General features: G+C 36.7%; 1 protein-coding gene across 1 annotated transcript in view; it reads left to right on the forward strand.

The window, feature by feature from the left end:
- IPO8 (importin 8) overlaps positions 1-21753 on the forward strand; it is a 67686-nt gene that overhangs the window by 34458 nt on the left and 11475 nt on the right. The window contains exons 14-22 of the mRNA XM_035027978.1: positions 991-1156; positions 2145-2305; positions 3131-3256; positions 6938-7004; positions 10356-10481; positions 11145-11242; positions 15232-15327; positions 18183-18403; positions 19590-19795. Of these exons, the coding sequence (XP_034883869.1) occupies positions 991-1156; positions 2145-2305; positions 3131-3256; positions 6938-7004; positions 10356-10481; positions 11145-11242; positions 15232-15327; positions 18183-18403; positions 19590-19795 (1267 nt within the window). The remainder of the gene's footprint in view (positions 1-990; positions 1157-2144; positions 2306-3130; positions 3257-6937; positions 7005-10355; positions 10482-11144; positions 11243-15231; positions 15328-18182; positions 18404-19589; positions 19796-21753) is intronic.

Raw genomic sequence — 21753 nt, forward strand, 5'->3', positions numbered from 1 at the left:
TTGTATGTACATAGAGAATTAAAGTAATAATATGATTTTGTGGTCTAATAGTTTAAAATTTGGTAACCTCTAGAAGGTTTAAAATTCTTCATAGCTCAGGGGCACCTGGGTGGCTCAGTCGTTAAGCGTCTGCCTTCAGCTCAGGTCATGATCCCAGGGTCCTGGGATCGAGCCCTGCATCGGGCTCCCTGCTCAGCGGGAGGCCTGCTTCTCTCTCTCCCACTGCCCCTGCTTGGGTTCCCTCTATCGCTGTGTCTCTCTCTGCCAAATAAATAAATAAAAAATCTTAAAAAAAAAAAAAATTCTTCATACCTTATATGAGCAAAAAAAAAAAAAAAGGAACCTTGCTAAGTCCTGATGCTAGTAAGGGAAAATAATGTTTCATTTGTTTGATGTGAAGGCCAGCAAATGAAAGTCAAATAATGGTTTGTAGTAGCTCTTACATATAACTAAATAACAAATTAGTTATGAATCATAGTATTTATTAAGCTTGAACAGGATTTCTTTTTTCAGAGACACTTCAATTTGGTTCCATTTTCTTTTCCTTGTGAAAAATTCATATAGATAATTTAGAAGTTACAAAACTGCCTTTTTTTTTTTTTAAAAAGATTTTATTTATTTATTTGCCAGAGAGAGACACAGCAAGAGAGGGAACACAAGCAGGGGGAATGGGAGAGGGAGAAGCAGGCTTCCTGCTGAGCAGGGAGCCCGATGTGGGGCTCGATCCTAGGACTCTGGGATCACGACCCGAGCCGAAAGCAGACGCCTAACAACTGAGCCACCCAGGTGCCCCCAAAACTGCCTTTTTAAATAAAAAAAATGGGAGATCCAGAAGTTAGCAACCAAGGCTAATATGCTACCCTCCCAAAACAAACAGTACTTGGTAGAGTTAACTATATTTTACTTAGTAAGAAGTTCCTTTATGCATGACTTTATTATGGAATGCCATAATCCTAATAGTTCCATACTTAATTTCTTTTTCTAACATAGTCCTGTTGGGTACTTCATGCATTCAGTTCTTTGAAGTTTCATAATGAGCTCAATCTAAGAAATGCAGTTGAATTGGCAAAGAAGAGCCTGATTGAAGATAAGGAGATGCCTGTCAAAGTTGAAGCTGCCCTTGCTCTCCAGTCACTAATTTCTAACCAGACACAAGGTAAAGCCAAAAATACCTTTTAGGAGGTTTATTCTATTTTTATTTTTGACATAGTCTTCTCAAATAGTTTCTTTACTTCCTTCCCTAATAAGGATGATTCTCTGTGTCTTAAGGTGCAGGGTTTAGATTTCTGAGCCTTTGTCCCCTCAGAATTTTATAGAATTTTATTCTTCTCCTTCTCTGGTTTCCAGAAAAATTTTAGAGTAGGAAATAAGTTGGTAATCGTTGGGCACTGGGGTATACTGGGAATCCAGTGACCTGGTGTCTAGTTTTGATTGTGCTACTAGGTTGCTGTGTCAACTTGGGCAAGGCACAGCATATGTCAAGGGTTGGATAGCCATATATTTAAATTCACGGGCTTGGACTAGATGGCCTCAGGAGTCCTTTCAGTTCTAGGATTCTATGATTCTACTAGTTGTGAAAGTAGCAAGTGGTATTTCTAGTGAGTGATAACACAGATAAATCATTTGTTTGTTTAGAAGATTATTGTTTAAAGTTCAGGTTAACCCTTGAAGGTAAATTCAGTTTTATGAAGAACATGAACCTAGTTTACCTCTATTCAACAGTGTTTCAGTGGATATTGTACAGGGATATGTGGTGGGGAACGGGCACGTGCCCATCACTATTGGGCATGGTTTTTATGTACATGATTTTTTTTTTACACTTGTATCTTGATGACATAATCATGTCCTATAAGTCATGCTGATGATAGAGCATTTGTATAATTAGAATTTCTCAGTGAAAGCTTTTGGCATTTTGGGTAGGACAGTTCTTTCCCATGTGTAGGATTGATACCCCAATTACTTAAAAGGAAATGGATATATTGGTGAAGATTATTTTGGTACAGCTTTGTGTCTTATTTACCATAGAGCAAGTATCTGCCAAGAATCTGTTACTCTGTGCCACTTTACCTTGTGACCAAGTTGATTCCTTTCACCACTTGTGAATGCCTAAGTTTTTACTGATTTTGTTTGTTTTATTGCATTAGCTAAGGAATATATGAAGCCGCACGTGAGGCCTATCATGCAGGAGCTGTTGCACATTGTTAGAGAGACGGAAAATGACGATGTTACTAATGTTATCCAGAAGATGATATGCGAATATAGTCAAGAAGTAGCCTCAATTGCTGTTGATATGACCCAACATTTGGTAAGAATGGGCAAAGTCTTATGTTAGTTTGAAAGTAAATTCAGCCTTGAATAATAAAAATAAAAAGCCTTGACTTATCTGAATAAATTAAATTCCAAAATTTGGAGTTTAGTTTATAAGCCTTTGAAATGTTAATATAAAAATGTTTGCTCTAGTAATTCTGACAGTTGTTAATTTCTGTGGTCAGTTGTACTTAAATCTAATAACATTGGGATCATTTCATCTGTAATGTTTTGAGATTTCATAATGATGTGCTTTGATGTGAGCCTTCTAAATTTTCACTTTCTGAGCTTTGAATCTGGAAACTTTCAGTTTTGGGCAATTTCTTGAATTACTTATTTGATTAATTTATCCCTACCATTTCTTCCCCCTGTTCTATAGTTCTGATATGGAATATTGGGTCAGGACCAAGTCTTTAATTTTTCTGCCTTTTTTCTCCTGTCTTCCATGTCTGTCTTTTTTGTTTCATATTCTGGGTGATTTCTTGACTTTGTCTTCTACCTTTCACCAAGTTTTTCATTTGACTATTGGTAGATTTCACTTTTTCCCAGACTTTGGATTTATTTGTTTAATGATAACCGGAAGTTTTAGCCATCTAATTGTTATAACTAATGTATATTCCACTCTAGTGATTAGATAAGGAAAAAGTGGCCATATTTTAAACATACAGTTTCTGTCATTGATTTACTCGGCAAAGTATGTAACTTAAGTTTGAGCAAGGCTGACATCTAGATGAGTGCCCCTGCCTTTTTATTAACTTATATCAACAGCGAGGGGTAAGTATAATAGTACTGATTGTTGAATATGTGTATGTTATGTTCATAGGCTGAGATATTTGGCAAAGTTCTTCAAAGTGATGAATATGAAGAAATTGAAGACAAAACAGTAATGGCTATGGGAATTTTACATACTATTGATACTATCTTGACAGTTGTAGAAGATCATAAAGAGGTGGGATTTCTTTATGTTTTATTATGTCACTGTAATAACATTAACTGAAATTTACATGATCAATGGGCATGACTTTAAAATTGCTATTTTGTTATGTTGCTAGATTTTAAAAATTACCTTCAAATATTAAAGGAACATACTAAAATAGTTGAAGGGGGGAATATTACATATTGTTGTAAGATACATAGTATATTCCTTTGTACTAAACTGAATTTAGTTTATCACATCTGCTATGTTCTAGACTAGATTGTTGGGGAATATCAAGTTGAATAAGACATGAGCTCTGCCTTGTGGAACCCACAGTCTGGTCTTCTTGGTAGAGAGAGAGAGCCATTCAATCACAGTGGCAGATATTAAATAATGGAACAAAATTCGAATGTAAGAAACATCATGAGAATGGAAGGAAAGAAGAGCTTAAAACATCATCTTTCCTAAACTGAATTCCAGAAGAATATTGGGATAAGAATTTGTGTAGACAGTTATTAAGTGCTTTCCCCTCTATTAGCTGATAGAATTATACTAATGTTACTATGCGATCACTAGAGCAAGTAAATGGTAGTGTCCCTGTGCAGAAGTGGAAAACAAGTTCAGGTGGTATTGAGAGACTTGCTCACAGCCACAGAGTTTTGGGTTTGCAGTCAGATTATTCTGATAATATATCCATTCATCTCCACCTGAAGCATTCTTCTCTCCTCCCCAAGCATTACATAGCCTCTCCTTAAAAATCAGATTTGAGTTCGTTATTTCTGTGAGCTCAAGCTGACTTGCTCGGCAATGGTGGCAGCTCCTGTTTTGAACAGTGTGACTTAGGAAGCAGGTGCCGGTTCTTTAAATAGCATTGTTAAACCCTGTGGCTGTTGATTTATCCTGTGTTTATCACATACCAATGGAAGAGCACCAGATTATTTTTTTTTTAATTTTAAAATATTTTATTTATTTATTTGACAGAGAGAAAGCGAGAGAGGGAACACAAGCAGGGGGATGGGAGAGGGAGAAGCAGGCTTCCTGCGGAGCAGGGAGCCTGATGCGGGGCTTGATCCCAGGGTCTTGGGGTCATGACCTGAGCTGAAGGCAGATGCTTAATGACTGAGCCACCCAGGCACCCCTGATTACAGTTTGATATTCTTTTCCTGGGCAGGACTCCTTCACCTAAAAGGCTGAATGTGAATTTTTACTTCCATATTCGTTATTTTGTTTTATTTTTGTATCCTTGTTAAAACTGTATGGGCCATTCAGAATAGTGAGATGTTCCAAATTAAATTACAGTAAGTATACTTAAGGATAATTCTTTCGCCTAATATGCAGAACTTGTATTTCAAATTTGGAGAGACCTTAGAAATCCCCTAGTCCAGTTTTCCAGAATATGTGTGTGTGGAGGATGGGCAGGAGTAAAATGAGCAGCAGGATCAGTTTGAAAATAAAATAGTATTTTACCTTTTCCTTTATAATTTTTTTACTCTTGATGTTAAATTTATTTTGCATTACAAGTAAAAGAGCATGTGAACTTACTGTGATTGTCAAAGGAGGCACGGTTTAAAATTGAGAAGCACTAATCAAATCCAGCTTCCTAACCTACAGATGAAAAAAAACTCAAAAACTGAAAGCCTTCAGTAAGTGGCTTTTCCAAGGTCATAGATAATTAGAGGCAAAACAAGGGCTGGAATCTTGGTCTCCTGACTGCCTGTCCTGTGATCTTGAACTTTGACTTATTAAAAGCAAACTTTGAGAAGAATCTTTCCTTAAAAGGAAAAATCACATGTGTATGAATACGTGTACAAACAATGTATGCAGAACAAAACTAGAAATCTAAACCAGATGCTTATGCATATGTAGTTTTTCTTTAATGGTTTTAAATATATTGACAGATTTTTAAACTGGGAGATTTTTGGATCCTTTGAACTTTAAAACGGAACTTTATTTTTTTTCTATTTTTTTTTTTTTAACAGTCGTTGTTAACATTTATTGTATATTCTTCCAAATAATGTTGATGCACATATGTCTCTTTCCAGGGCTGGTTTTCAGGGATATGCAGTGATAAATAAGCATATCAGTTATTTACAACTGGCAGCTGTTCTTGGTGTCTCTGCCTACTGGTGGCAAAATATGTTGATTATTTAAGACAGTACTTTAAAGCTGAATATTCAGAGAATATGCCCCAAACTTGAAATAGGAGACTCAGATGAAAAATGTAACCCATGATGGAGTTTAATTTTTGCTTACTTAAAAAATATTTAGTATAACGTATGTTGAAAAATCCAAAAGATGTGAAAAGATAGTGAAAATTCACCTTCTCCCTCAGCTCCCCAGATCTAATTCTCTCTGGAGGTAGGTCCTCTACAAGGTTTTCCTTCCAGAGATTTTTTTCTATTGTAATAGCTAAGCAAAAAAACCGAGTGTGTGTATTTTTCTTTTATGAAAATGATAGCATACAGTTTTTATCTGCCATTTTTGAATTGCTGTTGGTGATCCTTCCATATTAGTCACTTAAGTTAAATATTTTTAGTAGTTGCATAATATTCCTTTATATAATATGTCAAGTTTATTCAACCGGTCCCTCATTAATGAATATAATTTAACTGTCCCTTGTTAAATGGAATCTTGGTTGAAACTGATCGCAAACATTGCTATAGTGAGTGGCCTTTTACATGTCATCTGCACAGGTAATAATATGTCTGGAGAGCAAAGTCCTTGAAATGGAATTGCTGGGTCAAAGGATGTATTTATGAGTAAGCTTGAGAGATATTGCTAACTTGGCCAAGTTACACTTTCCAAATCAATGGACAGCAGTGTCTCACTTCCCAGCCACGTACTTTTTGATCATTACCAGTCTGATAGGTGTAAAGTGGTAATCTGGGGCTTAGAATTTGTACTCTTACCATGTATTTGAGTGAACATCTTGTTAAAAGCTTAAGGTCTGTTTATATTTCTTTTTCATAACCTTTGCCTTTTTTTCTGTTGATTTGATTTCATGGGAGGGAATTTGATCTTTGTGGTACCATTTGAAAATAATTCCCTCCATTTTTCATTTATCTCTGACTTCCCCCTACCCCATGCAGATATTAATTTTTGAAATCAAGTGCCTTGATATATTTATTTCTGATTTCTGTGCTTTGAGCCATTTTCCATCTTCAGGATTATACACAACTTCTTCTCATTTCTTCTAGTATTCTTATGGCCCAAGTTTTCACATTGAAATCTTTCATTCATTAGGAACTTATTTTGGTATAAAATATGAGCTAAGGAACTAACTTAATTTGTAATTTTATTACAGATTTAACTCCCACTTTTATCATTAGTTTACTTTTCAGAATTTCTTCATTTTATATATATATATATATTTTAAAAATATTTTATTTTTTTATTTATTTGACAGAGAGAGAGAGTGAGCGAGAGCAGGAACACAAGCAGGGAGAGTGGGAGAGGGAGAAGCAGACTCCACACCGAGCAGGGAGCCCGATGTGGTACTTGATCCCAGGACTCTGGGATCGTGACCCCAGCCAAAGGCAGACACTTAACGACTGAGCCACCCAGGCGCCCTCTTGGTTATATTTTTCACTTGAAATTTAGAACTGTCAACTTCTCCTCTCAAAAAAGTCCTGTTGGTATTTTTATTGGGCTAATATTTATAGAGTAAGGGTTATCATGATGAATTTTAAACTAAATGTTTAAATTTGTCTTTAGGTTACTCAGCAGTTAGAGAATATCTGTCTACGGATCATTGATCTTGTTTTACAGAAACATGTAATTGGTAAGTTCAAAGGTAGAGTAAAAAGGTAAACTGATTTGGTTTACTTAAAGTGCATTTTTAGCCCTTCAAATTCAACAATATGGACAACTTGAGGAAGAGAAGCTTGCATTTTCTTCTGTTTTTGGATATACTTTCTAGTATTGTATATTTATATTTTCATTTAGAGAAAAATTTAATACATCCAATGAAGAATTTTTAGTCTTGGAATTTTTAAAGGACAGAGAACTTTAAATTTTATATTTTTAGAAAGGAAGAACTGGGATGAGGTTCAGGTGAGTTACTTTAATCTGGAATTGAAAAATGTGAAATGACAGACCTGTGTCCTGTCAGAAGTATGAAATAATTGTTGTTCTATTATAGTGCCTGACTTCTGAGTAGAATGAGTAACTAATAGAGTCAGGGTGTTGCAAACTGATGGCAATTTGTAGAGGAGACTGTTTTCGCATAGTATCCAAGCATTTTAAAGGCGGCAGCCCCAAGTCATGTGGGCAAGAGGGAGATGCAGCCTTTATAGTGTGCAGACAGAAAGGTGGAAGAAAAGCATGTGACTGCTTAAGAGCGGTTGTCTCCGAACTTTTTATCATTCATACCATTAGTAAAAAATTGAGCATGTACTTCTAATATAGGTGAATAATATTTGAATGCATATTACAGGCAATATACATGCTACTAAATTACATTTACATCCGTAAAAATAGAAATGTAAAAGGATGGGATTAAATGTCTATATATATAAAGTGTTGTAATACATTATTTTCCATTCTCAGTGGATTATCTTGTACACTGCCTAGGTACATCCTCCTTCCCTTTGAAATCATTGCTATAAAGCAGTAGTTCTCAAACTTTGGTGTGCATAAGAATCACCGGGAGCCACTTAAAATGACATTTCTGGACCGTAACCCTAGAGATTCTGATAAGCAAAAAAAGAATATATTCACTGATGCCCTTATTCACGGAAGAGATTGTAACTGAAGATTCTCCATTTAAATTTAACTGAAGATTCTCCATTTAAATTTAAGTAATCAATCTTGAGGAGTGAAACCATGAAGTAAGGCGAAGAGAAATAGTTTATACCAACCTTCTAATCTACCTCCCCCAGCTGTTTGATTTGAGCAATTGCAACATCAGGATGTTAAGGAAATGGCCCAATTTTTGGCTGCAGTGGGTAGAGGAGAAAGCCATGGCTCCAGTTGCCTGTCTGATACCCCATCCCTAGCCCTACGGTGATGGATGATCTTTCTTATGTTTTTAGCTGTAATGTTAATGGCCCATTTTGAGCCAATATTTGGCTATATAGGATCTTAGATAAGAAAAAAAAAAAAAATATATATATATATGGGCTGACTCTCTTACTCCAGGACCTCCACCCCAGCAGCCTGACTTCATTTGTGTCCATGGTCTAGTCTCTTTCCATTGTCCCACTTTATTTTTTCCCTGGCCTGTTTTCATTGCTCATTTACTCCTAAAATTTCATTTATTATTAGAAGCCAGGGCTAGCTATTAACTGCTTCAACCGCTTTATCTTACGCAGGAAGTCAAAGTAAAGTACAACCATTCTATCCTAACAGTCAGTCTTCTTGGTTGAGAATGCTTGAAATAACTTCTGCTGCATTCAGGCGGAAATGGAATTTAGCGGAAGGATGTTTGGTAGCTCACTGAATCTGTGGGGAGGCTGGAGTTGGCTGGAGCCCCACTTCTAGTTGCCCTAGAAGTGGTTTGCCGAGGAGGCCAGTGCTGCCTTTATCAACACGGGGTCCTGCGCTACTGCCCACCACAGTCCAGACTCTAGTACAGCTACAAAAAATAATCTGCAACAGCTTCACGCCTTCTAGTTTCTCTGTCAAGTTTCAAAGGCCTGATCTTCAGCATCGGAGTGGCTGGGTCGTGCATACGTGCTGAAGCTCTCAAGGGTATGCAAGGAAATCTTGGGCCCCTTTTCTGTCTTTAGGCTTCATGTTAGGAAGAGGCATTTGCTCTCCTTTCCTCATATCCAAGGTGTGGGGTGATGATAAACAGAACTTTCAGATATTTCATATTCAGATAATGCTGCTTTTCAAGTGATTGTCTCATGTAACAAATTATTTCCCAATATCTGTGATTTCCATCTTATTTTGCTCTTGGTAAGGCAAATATCTATTAGTTTTTGAATATAGTGTTTTAAATAATGTTACAGAAAAAAACTCCAAGCATGTCCAGGGTGAATATGAGTTCCTTTTATTTTTCAAAGATTTTTAAAATTTTTTGAGCGAGAGCATGCACGAGTGGAGGTGGGGGGACAGAGGGAGAGGGAGAGAGAGAATCTTAAGCAGGCACCACGCTCAGTGCAGAGCCTGATGTGGGGCTTAAACTTAACGACCCTGACATAATGACCTGAGCTGAAATCAAGAGTCAGACGCCTAACCCACTGAGCCACCCAGGCGTACCTAGTTCCTTTTAAATAAGAGAAAAAAAAGAAACCTTTGAAGTTAACAGACTTTTGCTTAGTGACATGGTAGGAATTATTTGAAAATTTTGTATTGAGAATTGTGTTTTCTCATTGTGTGTTTAGACATGATTTCCTTTTGACAGAGGGTAGTAATAAAAAATATATATGCAAATACAAGAGCATTCCCTTTGGACTCTTTATAGTAGGTATAATTGGCTTGTGGTAAATAGAAATTTTACAAGGTTTGTAAATTGACAAAATATAGTCCAGAATATAGTTTGTAAACATATGTGAGGCAGGAAGATATTTTAGCCTAGCTTAATTAAGCTTCCCAAAGAATTTTAATTATTTGTAGGTTAAAAATCCTGTACATGAGAGATATACCACAATCTATTCCTTCTTGTATGGTTTTTTTTTTTTTTTTTTAAGATTTTATTTATTTGACATAGAGAGACACAGCAAGAGAGGGAACACAAGCAGGGGGAGTGGGAGAGAGAGAAGCAGGATCCCCGCCGAGCAGGGAGCCCGATGTGGGGCTTGATCCCAGGATACTGGGATCATGACCCGAGCCGAAGGCAGACGCTTAACGACTGAGCCACCCAGTCGCCCCTCTTGTATCCATTTCTAACATAGCTTTAGAAGTATAAACTATATTTTATTTGTTACACAGTATCAAAAATACTGGGTAAGTTCAGTAAGAACGAATCTTTGCGCTGTCTTATTGGGTAGGGGGCAGGTCCTGGTAAGAAATGTAAGGTGGCAAATGTAGTAGCTGAAGATGGGAATGCCGAGAAAGGGGTGCTCAAAGTATATTGGGTGTAAGAGGAGTGTATGCGAGTGGGTAGCCTAAATCTTCCTCGCTGTGGTCTTTGTGTTTAATTTTTCCTGTTTTCTGGGATTCTAACTAGAGATTTTCTTCCTTCTAGAATTCTATGAAGAAATTCTTTCCCTGGCATATAGTTTAACCTGCCATGGTATTTCCCCTCAAATGTGGCAGCTGCTAGGTATATTATATGAGGTTTTTCAGCAGGATTGTTTTGAATACTTTACAGGTATGGCTTTGACATCTAACATTTTTGCTTTTCTGTGTCTAGACATTATTTCCTTTGACACTTGACATAAAGACACATGCGATTCCAGTACTAATCAGAAGATAATTGTTCTTGCCCCGTGGAGGAAAGGGTGGTGCCATCGCAGCAGTGTTCTGCAGCTCTGGGAATATAGGCAGTAGAAGGGAGACTGTTTCCTGGTGGATCTTAAATTAGTTTGCAGTCAGAACATATACCCATACATTAATTCAATTACTATTTTCTGAATACTGCCTATATTCCAAGCACTGTTCTAAGCACAGCAGTACAGCAGTGAGCCAAATAGCTCTTGCTGTTTTGATGCTTCCATTCTAGTTGGGGGGAGGGCAGGGAAGGTGGGGAAGCCAGAAAATACGCAGTTTGTCAAATGGTGATGACTCCTATGGAGAAAAAGACAAAAATTTGGAACAATCACTCTAATAAATGATGAGCATTTTAATCTTTCTGATCCACATCTTCCTCGTCTATAAATAGAGCAGCTCTGTCACTTCTGTTACTACATTTTGTGGTTGTGGGGGAAGATAGTAATGTGTGGGTGCTACAGAAATATGGTTCTGGTGGGAATAATTTATTTCTACTCTTGTTACTCAAGTCTCACTGGGCTTTTGAATTTTTCTTTTTTTCCAGATATGATGCCTCTCTTGCATAATTATGTGACAATAGATACAGATACTTTATTATCTAATCCAAAGCATTTAGAAATACTTTTTACAATGTGTAGAAAGGTAAGTGTGCCCTAATCAGTTGTTAGAGTGGTTCTTACTAATGTTTGAGTGTTTTACTTCAGGACGCTCTTTCAATTTGTTTCTTATACTTTAGTTTTGTGTTGCCTTCAACATATATTTGCTATTTTTTATTTTCTAATAGGCCCTGGAATCGTAATTTGAAAATTTTATATTGTGTGTTGTGCTTAAGAATGTTTGCCACTTGGGCACCTGGGTGGCTCAGTTGGTTAAGCGACTGCTTTAGGCTCAGGTCATGATCCTGGAGTCCTGGGATCGAGTCCTGCATCGGGCTCCCTGCTCCTTGGGAGCCTGCTTCTCCCTCTGATCCTCCTCCCTCTCACGCTCTCTGTCTCTCATTCTCTCTCTCTCAAATAAATAAATAAAATCTTTAAAAAAAAAAAAAAAAGAATGTTTGCCACTTTTATTTATTTAATTTTAAAATTTTATTTATTTTTATTTTTATTTCTTTAAAGATTTTATTTATTTATTTGATAGAGAGAGACACAGGGAGAGAGGGAACACAAGCAGGGGGAGTGGGAGAGGGAGAAGCAGGCTTTCCATGGAGCAGGGAGCCCGATGCGGGGCTCGATCCCCAGGACTCTGGGATCATGACCTGAGCCTAAGGCAGGCGCTTAATGACTGAGTCACTGAGCCACCCAGGCGCCCCTTATTTATTTTTTTAAAGATTTATTTATTTTATTTTAGAGAGAGGGAGAGAGAGAGAGAGTGTGTGTGTGTGTGTGAGTACGAGTACGAGTTGGGGGAAGGACAGAGGGAGAAAGAGGATCCCAAGCGGACTCCGTGCCAAGCACACAGCCTGATGCGGGGCTCGATCCCATGACCCTGAGATCATGACCTGAGCTGAAACCAAGAGTCAGATGCTCATCCATCTGAGCCACCCAGGCACTCCTGATGTTTGCCGCTCTTGTAGCTGTGTACTTTATAATGTTTAAGATAAATAATTTTGTGTTTTTTTCTTTCAAAAATGCAGACTTACTACTTGATTAAAGTGTTATTAAAAATCCCAATAAAAGGGCACCTGGGTGGCTCAGTTGGTTGAGCGACTGCCTTCGGCTCAGGTCATGATCCTGGAGTCCCTGGATCGAGTCCCGCATCGGGCTCCCTGCTCGGCAGGGAGTCTGCTTCTCCCTCTAACCCTACCCCCTCTCATGTGCTCTCTCTCATTCTCTCTCTCTCTCAAATAAATAAATAAAATCTTTAAAAAAAAAAATCCCAACAACAGAAAAGCACAGTGCTAAGAAAATAACCGCACAGTTTGTCAATCACTGATTTTCTTTTAATTGATGCCGTTACAAAAACGGCATCATTTAGCTCAGTACAGGATGATTTATTAGCCATATATTGGCTACTGTTACATTTACATACAAACAGGATTGTCTATTATGTTGTCTTTGTCACAGATTAGATTTCACCCTCCGTTGGTTATATCTTGCAATCATTATGAGTACAAATAATGTTTTCCTTCTCCTTTAGGTAAATATATATACATAAATATAAAAAAAACTGCATTGCCTAGAGCTGCCCAATACTTAAGTTTGGCCTTGGGAGTAAAATATCTAGTGTACAACCTATCTTCCTCACTAGAGGAGATGTGTACCAAGATGGTAAGAGCTCTGAACTGATAATCAGCACATCTGATTGAGGTCTCAGTTCAGTCATAAAGAGCCTGGGAGATTTTGGGAGGTCACTAAGTTTCATCACATATAAACTGAAGGAGTAGAATCATGATTTTTGACCTGTTTAGCCCGTAATAACCTATCTTATTAAATCATAATCATTTGGCAGTCTTCAGTATCCTCTCAGTTGTGGAGACCGTTGCTAGTGAGGCAAAAGGGAAGAGAAAGCAGCAAGTAGAAAACATAGCAGTCCTACACCTACAGCTGCTCTGTATTATAGCAGCTGGGGTAAAAGTGATATTCACAGTGATGTCTTAGACTTAACAGGTGGTTAAAATATATGTCATATTCGTGGTTTTTAATAATAGCTAATACTTACTGAACTCTTACTGCACGTGAGGCATTTCCTAAGTACTTTATACATATTAACTTATTTTATCTTTACAACATTATGAGGGAAGGATCACCTTTTGGTCAAAGACGAGACCGAGGCACAATTTTTTGCATCATGCCTGAGTCAAATTGTCCTAAGTCACAGAGCTAGTCTATGTAGGAGCCATATTTGAGGCCAGGTAGTCTGGCTCCAGAGCCCATTTTTAAAATTACCGAAATATTTTTTTTCTTCTCCTTCTGGAGGTGGGGACAAAAACCAACCAACCAACCAACAAAAAACCCAAGTAAATGCAATTTGGGGCAAAGGGAGTGACTTTTTTTTTTCTTTGTGTTCTATAGCCCTGCCATGTAAGTATATTATTATCGCCCTTTTACAGATGGGGACAGTAAGACACAGAGGTTAATTAGCTTTTTTTTTTTTTTTAAAGATTTTTATTTATTTATTTGAGAGAGAGAGAGCATGAGAGGGGGGAGGGTCAGAGGGAGGAGCAGACTCCCTGCCGAGCAGGGAGCCGGACGTGGGACTTGATCCCGGGACTCCAGGATCATGACCTGAGCCGAAGGCAGTTGCTTAACCAACTGAGCCACCCAGGCCCCCCTTAATTAGCTTTTTTAAAAGCACAGATAATAAGTGGCAGAGCTAGAATTTGAACCAAGGGATTCTGGTTTCAGAGCCCATTCACATTTAGAATCTAAATGTAGATATATTGCCCTAAGAAGCAGAATTTTAAATTTTATAGAGTTGATTTTTGGCTTTGCCAGCTTCCTGTTTGCGATTCAGTTCACTGATCCATCTGTTTTCCAATTTCCAAAATTGTATAGCTGTCTACTTTTTTCCTTTCCTCTGTCTTTGTGGATTCATGCCTCTAAAACCTCTTTATTATTTTAATCTTTTGGGAAGTAATAAAAATAAATGAGAATGTTCAATCTGTCTTCTTTATCTGGAATTTCTTTTTAATTCAGTTTTCTTAAATTGTATTTGTCTAGGAAATTATCCAATTCATCTGAGCCTTCAAATATATAAGGAATATAATGTTCTCCATAGTATTTGCTTATTTTAATCTCTCCTTTACCTGTATTTATGCCTTTTTCATTTCTAATATTTTTATAATTTTGCTCTGTGCTTTTTAAGAATAATTTTGACAAAAGTTGTCCACTTTGTTGTCTTTACTCAATGAGTCTGTCTTTTGTTTCTCCCTGTTACCTCTTTCTGTCTGTATTTTTAATTTCTGTCTCCTCTTCAGGTTAAGTCTGTTCTTTTTCTTATAGCTCATGTTTGAACTCTTATTAATTTTTCCGTATTTTCTTATTTCCAATATAAGCATGGCTCTACTCTATGAATCTCTTTTCTGGGAACCTTATTGTAAGGCAATTATATTCCAATTTTTATGTTTGAGCCTGTGCATTGTAGAATTATTTATAATAGTAGATATACAAAATTGACAATAGAGGAATGGTCTGGTAAACTGATAAATTTATGTACGGTAATACTTATAGTCCTAAATGGTTATAACATCCATGGAAGATGTTTGTAGTTATAGATTCCATATGGAGAAATTAAAAGGTGTGTGATAGTAAATTATGGTTATTATTATGAAAAAATGAACTCAAAAGAAACAGAAAACTACAGGGTTTGTTTCATTGTTTAAATGGAAGGTTTTTTTAAATTTCTTTTGATTTCACTTTATTGTTTTGTTGCCTTTAAAGGGAAGCTTCACTTATCTGGACAATTAACTCATATAGCTTACTTTAGTGTGATTGTGATGATTGTGATGCAGGGTTGGATCCCAGGACCCGGGATCATGACCTGAGCCGAAGGCAGACACTTAACTGACTGAGCCACCCAGGTGCCCCAAAGCTATGATTCTAATGCCTGAATTTTTATGGGATATTTGCTTCATGTAGACTCAAATTCTATGCAATGCCATTCACTGCTGAGCTGAATTGTAATTATTGTAGGTACTATGTGGAGATGCAGGAGAAGATGCAGAATGTCATGCAGCCAAACTTCTTGAAGTCATCATTCTTCAGTGCAAAGGAAAGGGAATTGATCAGGTAATACATGTATGGAAAGTTTGTACTTGATGTTTATATTGAAAATTTACATACCTGAATGACATTTTGTTTATATTATGATGGAAAATTAAAAAGATAGCCTGTAGTTCGTGCTTGCTGGAACAAATTCTATTTAAATGACAAAAGAAAAATACCCATGCAGTTTGAAAATTGCACCTTGCTTTCTAGTTGAGAAAGAAATAAACAGGAAACTATGTAATAATTTAAGAGGCTATCAAGCAAATCCTGAAGGAGATAAATATGTAAATTCTACTTACTAGGTTTTCCAGAGATTTGCATTTTCCCTTTATTTTTTGTGGATTCTGTTGAAATATTCTCAGATATCTTTTTTTAACCAGAATTGAAGATACTATGCAAAAAAGAAAAAGTTTCTTTTACTGATTTAAAAAGCACTATAAATTTTCAACAAAGATTAATTTGACGTTTGCTGTAATCATGGTATAATAGTTACTGAGAAGTGTTGAAGTGTTCAAGTAAAATTGTGGAGTTGTCTTTTTTCTTTCAGTTCTGTAACTTTTGCTCCATGTATTTTTTTTTTTTAACAGCTTTATTGAGCTATAATTCACATACCATATAGTTCACTCCTTTACAGTGTACATACTTCAGTGGATTTTAGTATATTCACAGAATCATGCAAATATTACGACAGTTTTAGAGCATTGCCTCACTACCCCCCAAAGAACTCTATACCCAGTAGTAATCATTCCTCATTTCCCCTCAACACTCACCCCCCAGCCTAGGCTACCATTATTCTACTTTCTTATTTTAGAGATTTGCCTATTCTAGACATTTCACATAAATGAAATCATGTGGTCCTTTGTGAATGACTTTTCTCACTTAGCATAATGTTTTAAAGGTTCATCCATGTGGGAGCATGTATACTAGTACTTCATTTCTTTTTATTGCTACATATTCCATTGGGTGGATATATCACATTTATTTTAGCTATTCATCAGTTGATGGATGTTTGGATTATTTCCACTTTTTAATTATTATTACTATTATTTTTAATTAAGTGCCTAGCGTGGGGCTTGAACTCACGACTCTGGAATCAAGAGTTACATGCTCGACCAACTAAACAGCCAGGTTCCCCTGATTATTTCCTCTTTTTGGCTATTATGAATAATGTTATGAACATTTGTATGCAGATTTTTGTGTGGACATATTTTCATTTCTCTTGGTATATATCTACGAGTGGTAATTCTATTTTTAACTATTTGAGGACCTGCCAAACTATTTCTCCAGAGCAGCCGCATCATTTCCCATTCCTACTAGCACTGAATGAGAGTTCCAATTTGTATGCTCATCAACTCTTGCTTTGTCTTTTTGTTATAGCCATGCTTATAGGTGTGAAGTAGTATCTTGTTGTTTTGATTAGCATTTGCTTGATGGTAAATGATGTTGGGCATCTTTTCATATGGCCATTTGCTTATCTTTTTTGAGAAATGTCTATTCAGATTCTTTGCCCATTTTAATTGGGTTATTTATTATTGAGTTATAGAGGTTATTTATAGATTCTAAATTCAAGTCCATTATCAGATACACAGTTTGCAAAAATTTTCTCCCAATTTTTGGATTGTCTTATCACTTTCTTAATGGTGTCCTTTGAAGCAGTTTTTAATTTTGATGATGCCCAATTTATCTATTTTTTTTCTTTTGCTGCTTGTGGTTGGTGTTATATTTAAGAGTCTGTTGCTAAATCTGAGTCCACGAAGATTTCCTTCTTTTTTCTTCTAAGAATTTTATAGTTTTAGCTGTAACATTTAGGTCTTTAATTCATTTTGAGTTAGTTTTTCTGTGTGGCATGAGGAAGGGGTTTAAATTCATTATTATGCATGTGGATAGAAAGTTGTCTCAGTACCATTTATTGAAAAAGCGATTCTTTCCCTATTGAATTGTCTTGCCACCGTTGTCAAATGATGTGACTATAAATGTGAGGATTTATTTCTGGATTCTCATTCCGGTTAATTTTTTAATCCTTAATCCAGGACTACACTGTCTTTATTATTGTAACTTTGTAGTAAGTTTTGAAATTAGGAAGTTTGAGTCTTTCAGTTTTGTTCTTTTGCAAGACTCTTTTGGCTGTTCTGGGTCCCTTGAGTTTCCATATGAAATTTAGGATCAGCTTGTCAGTTTCAGCAAAGGAGTCAGCTGGCATTATGCTGAATCTGTAGATCATCCTGGGAAGTGTTACCAGGGCTCAATCCCATGTCCGTGAGACCACCACCTGAGCAGAATCAAGAGTCGGACGCCCAACAAACTGAGCCACCCAGGTGCCCCATTCAATTTGATTTAACAAAGAAAAATTCCAACCTAGTCATTTTACCTTAAATGTGGAAGTGGCTGAGTCTACATTTGGATTATTGCCATCATTTGAGTGTGGACTCTTGTGGGACAGTCTTCAACTAACTGTAATCTGCTCTCAGAAAGGAAGGAGACTTCCTCACACTGCTTCTCTCGGACCTCTTTTTGGCCATTTAATTTTTGGGTTTTATGAGAATATGAATTTATTGAATAACTCAAAACAATTTAAGCAAAGGTTTAATTATCATTAAGACTGTCTTATTTTTTTTTTTTTAAGATTTTATTTATTTATTTGAGAGAGAGAGTGAGAGAGAGAAAGAGCACAAGAGGGGGGAGAGGGAGAAGCAGACTCCCTGCTGAGCAGGGAGCCCGATGTGGGACTCGATCCTGGGACTCCAGGATCATGACCTGAGCCGAAGGCAGTCGCTTAACCAACTGAGCCACCCAGGCGCCCCAAGACTGTCTTATTGATGACACTCTACCTGGTTTCTATGTATATGGTTGACTCTTTTTTTCATTTTTTCCTCTAGTGCATTCCACTCTTTGTTCAACTTGTTTTGGAGAGATTAACCCGAGGAGTCAAAACTAGTGAGCTCCGTACCATGTGTCTTCAGGTTGCAATTGCTGCCTTGTACTACAACCCTGATTTGCTGCTACATACTTTAGAACAAATTCAGTTGCCTCACAACCCTGGACCTATAACTGTACAGTTTATAAATCAGTGGATGAATGATACAGATTGTTTTCTTGGGTATGTGTCTTTTGGATTTTACACTACATTTCTGTTTCTGGAAAGTTGACTTTTAAAAGTGTATAATAGCATATAGAAAGATGATTTTCATTTTTAAGAATATTTAGGGTATTAACATAATATTTACTTTTTGGAAAGAATGCAGTCTCTGAAAATTAGTTATAGCCTATCCCTACTTGTTTTTGACTTATGTGCTAGCAGTATATCTTGAGGCTACAAGAATTAAGTGTCCATCTGGTTCCATGACTATTAAGTGTCTGTAGGCAAAAACATTCTCAATGGGGTCAGGTTTCTAAGGAAAATGCCAGTTTGGTAAAGATGTCTTGTCCCAGGATATTGAACCCTACAGATCTCACGGGAGCTTATTCTCAAATATGAGGTCAGAAAGAAGGAGTGTTCATTGTAGCCCAGGTGCTGGCCCAGTGGGAGAGTGTGTCTTTATGTGAAGTACTCTCCTAGATGTTTTTGAACTTAGGAAAAGTGAGATGCCAAGTAGTAGGTACATGCCCTCCTCCAGTGACTGAACACCTCTTCGTGACTGTTATGCTAGAATTTCAGCTCTGACAATGGCTTACTGGGAGTGTTATACCAAATACAGTAGTCTTGCCATTCTTAATATTTTTAAACCACTTAGAAGAAACAGAAAAATGTATATAATGTATACTGTCAAACTTTTTTCCTTCAGAATCAGATTTTTCTTATCCTATGTTAAAGCAGAGAACATTTAATGGATTTAGTTAGAGCCATCAAGTTCACCTTATATGCTGAGGCACCTGCGGTTTTCGTACAGTATATGTGTTAAGAAACCTTGTAGACCAATCTAATGCAGAAGACAGAGTCTAAATTTTTCCTTTTTCCCCTTGGTTAGGAATTTCATGCTGTCAAGTACAGGTATTCTTGCTTTAATAGAACTTGTATGCCAAGGCCCAGATATAGCATTCATATCAATCATAAATTGATATTATATCAAGATTCACCATATTAATTACAGACTTCTGTAGCGCTTTGATGATAATTGGTTTTTACAAAACTTGATTTATGTAGGATTTCTTATGGTACAAAAGGGGGGATACCTCTGTAATTCTATTGAATGAACCCTAAAATATTACCTTGGCCATTTTTTCTTGTAGTGTCTTCCACTATCCTCATTTCTCATGAGCACATTTTTTTTCTTTGTAATTTGTAGGCATCATGACCGGAAGATGTGTATAATAGGACTGAGTATCCTTTTGGAACTGCAAAATCGACCTCCTGCAGTAGATGCCGTAGTGGGACAGATTGTACCCTCAATTCTTTTCCTTTTCCTTGGCTTGAAGCAGGTCTGTGCTACCAGGCAACTGGTAAACCGTGAAGATCGCTCAAAAGTGGAGAAGGCTGATATGGAAGAAAACGGTAAAGTCTTCTAATTGCAATGAGTGCTAGAATTGATTTTGATTTGAGCGTGTTTTTTTTTTTTTTTTAATTTTAGTCTATTTGGAGTCATTAAACAGAGTTACATTTGGCTTGTTGCACATTTAACAAATACTTTGGGGTGGGTTTACATCTTTTAGATTTGTTCACTTTCTGACATGTAAGTAATTATTGAACTTAATGAATGTTGTTACACCCTGGGAAATACAGATGCATTTGTAACAGAATCAGATGGTTTTGATCATAAGTTAGCAACCAGTTATTTCATTTTCTTGTTTGTGCCAACAGTGTCAGTGAAATCAGCAACATGAATTAAATGAACCATTAGTTAAGAGCATAAGTGTCAGCCTAGCAGATTAATAGAGAGTGCTGGATATGTTTTTTTTTTTAATGGTTCTTAAACTATATTTGGGAGATGCTTACGGTTTATGTATTAATAAATTTAGAATATACAAATGAAGGTTATTTGCTTAACTGAGAGAATAAGATTGTTAGAGTCAAGGATATTAGATCTTTATTTTATTTAATGATACTGCAAAAAACTACTTACTTGGGCCAGGAAGTAATATTATCCAACACCAAATGGAGTTTTTCCTCTTCTGGTTAAAAACAGACATTTCTTTAAATGATAAAAATCAGAACTTATCATGGAAAACATACATCTTTATTTTTGATGCTAAATTCTATAATTTTGGCGGCTGTAGATTTAAAATATTTTACATTTAATTGGCATCATCCTGGTTTGTTCATGTACAAGGAATGGTACCATTCCCTAACCCCTAAAACTGAGCACATCTTCTGATGTAATTTTTCTTTCTCTCAAAATAAAATTTAAAAGAGAGAGAGCATGTGCATGTGTGCTGGGGGGGAGGGGCAGAGGCAAAATCGTAAGCAGGCTCCTTGCCCAGCGTGGAGCCTGATGTGGGGCTCAATCTCTCAACCCTGAGATCATGACCTGAACTGAAATCAAGAGTCAGACACTTAACCAACTGAGCCACCCAGGCTCAAAAAAAATTTGTTTTTCTGAATACCACGTAGAACTTTTGCAGTAATACTTCTTCATTAGAAGGGTTTTGTTTTTTGCTAAGTGTAGGCCAACAATTACAGAATTCCTTTTTTCAGAATGTTATAATGTTCTAATTTTTTGTTTTGTAAACTGTTGGTTTATAACTAATATGACTTGAGAAAAAATTTTCTAGTACTTTCCCAGATTTTCCTGTTGAATTTCCACTGAAGTATAGAATGATTAATTAGGAAAGGTATTTCTTGCTCTCTTTGTAATTATACCTTTGCCATATATATATACATACATACATACATACATACATACATACTGATCAAAACTAGGGTTTCTTGCCTTACCCCTAAACTGCTTCACAGTTTAATTCAGGTGCTTCAGTGTGGTATGTTTTATAGAACTGTTTTTGGAGTAATATTGCCTAGTTTGGGTTTACTCTAGGTCTTTCCCTCTTAGGTTGATTTTGTTCTGCATTTACTGTCTTCTGGTTATTTACAGTACTGGGCTAACTGCTTAAAACAGATTGGCACTGAAAATAAAACAATCCATGATGATATATAATTCAGCTTTCAACTTTTCACCCTACATGTAGCTAATTTTTCTTTATTTCTGTATTTTTCTGCTAGCAGAAATGATCTCATTTGAGCACTTCTAAGCAGTTCATAATCAATTTAGGTAACTGTTAAGAGACCATAACATTCTTGGGGCGCCTGGGTGGCTCAGTCGTTAAGTGTCTGCCTTCGGCTCAGGTCATGATCCCAGGGTCCCGGGATCGAGCCCCGCATCGGGCTCCCTGCTCGGCGGGAAGCCTGCTTCTCCCTCTCCCACTCCCCCTGCTTATGTTCCCCCTCTCACTGTGTCTCTCTTTGTCAAATAAATAAAATCTTAAAAAAAATAAAAAGAGACCAGATTCTCAATGGGA

Source organism: Mirounga leonina, unplaced genomic scaffold, assembly GCF_011800145.1.
Source record: "Mirounga leonina isolate KUSES-001 unplaced genomic scaffold, KU_Mleo_1.0 Mir_201, whole genome shotgun sequence".
NCBI lineage: Eukaryota > Metazoa > Chordata > Mammalia > Carnivora > Phocidae > Mirounga > Mirounga leonina.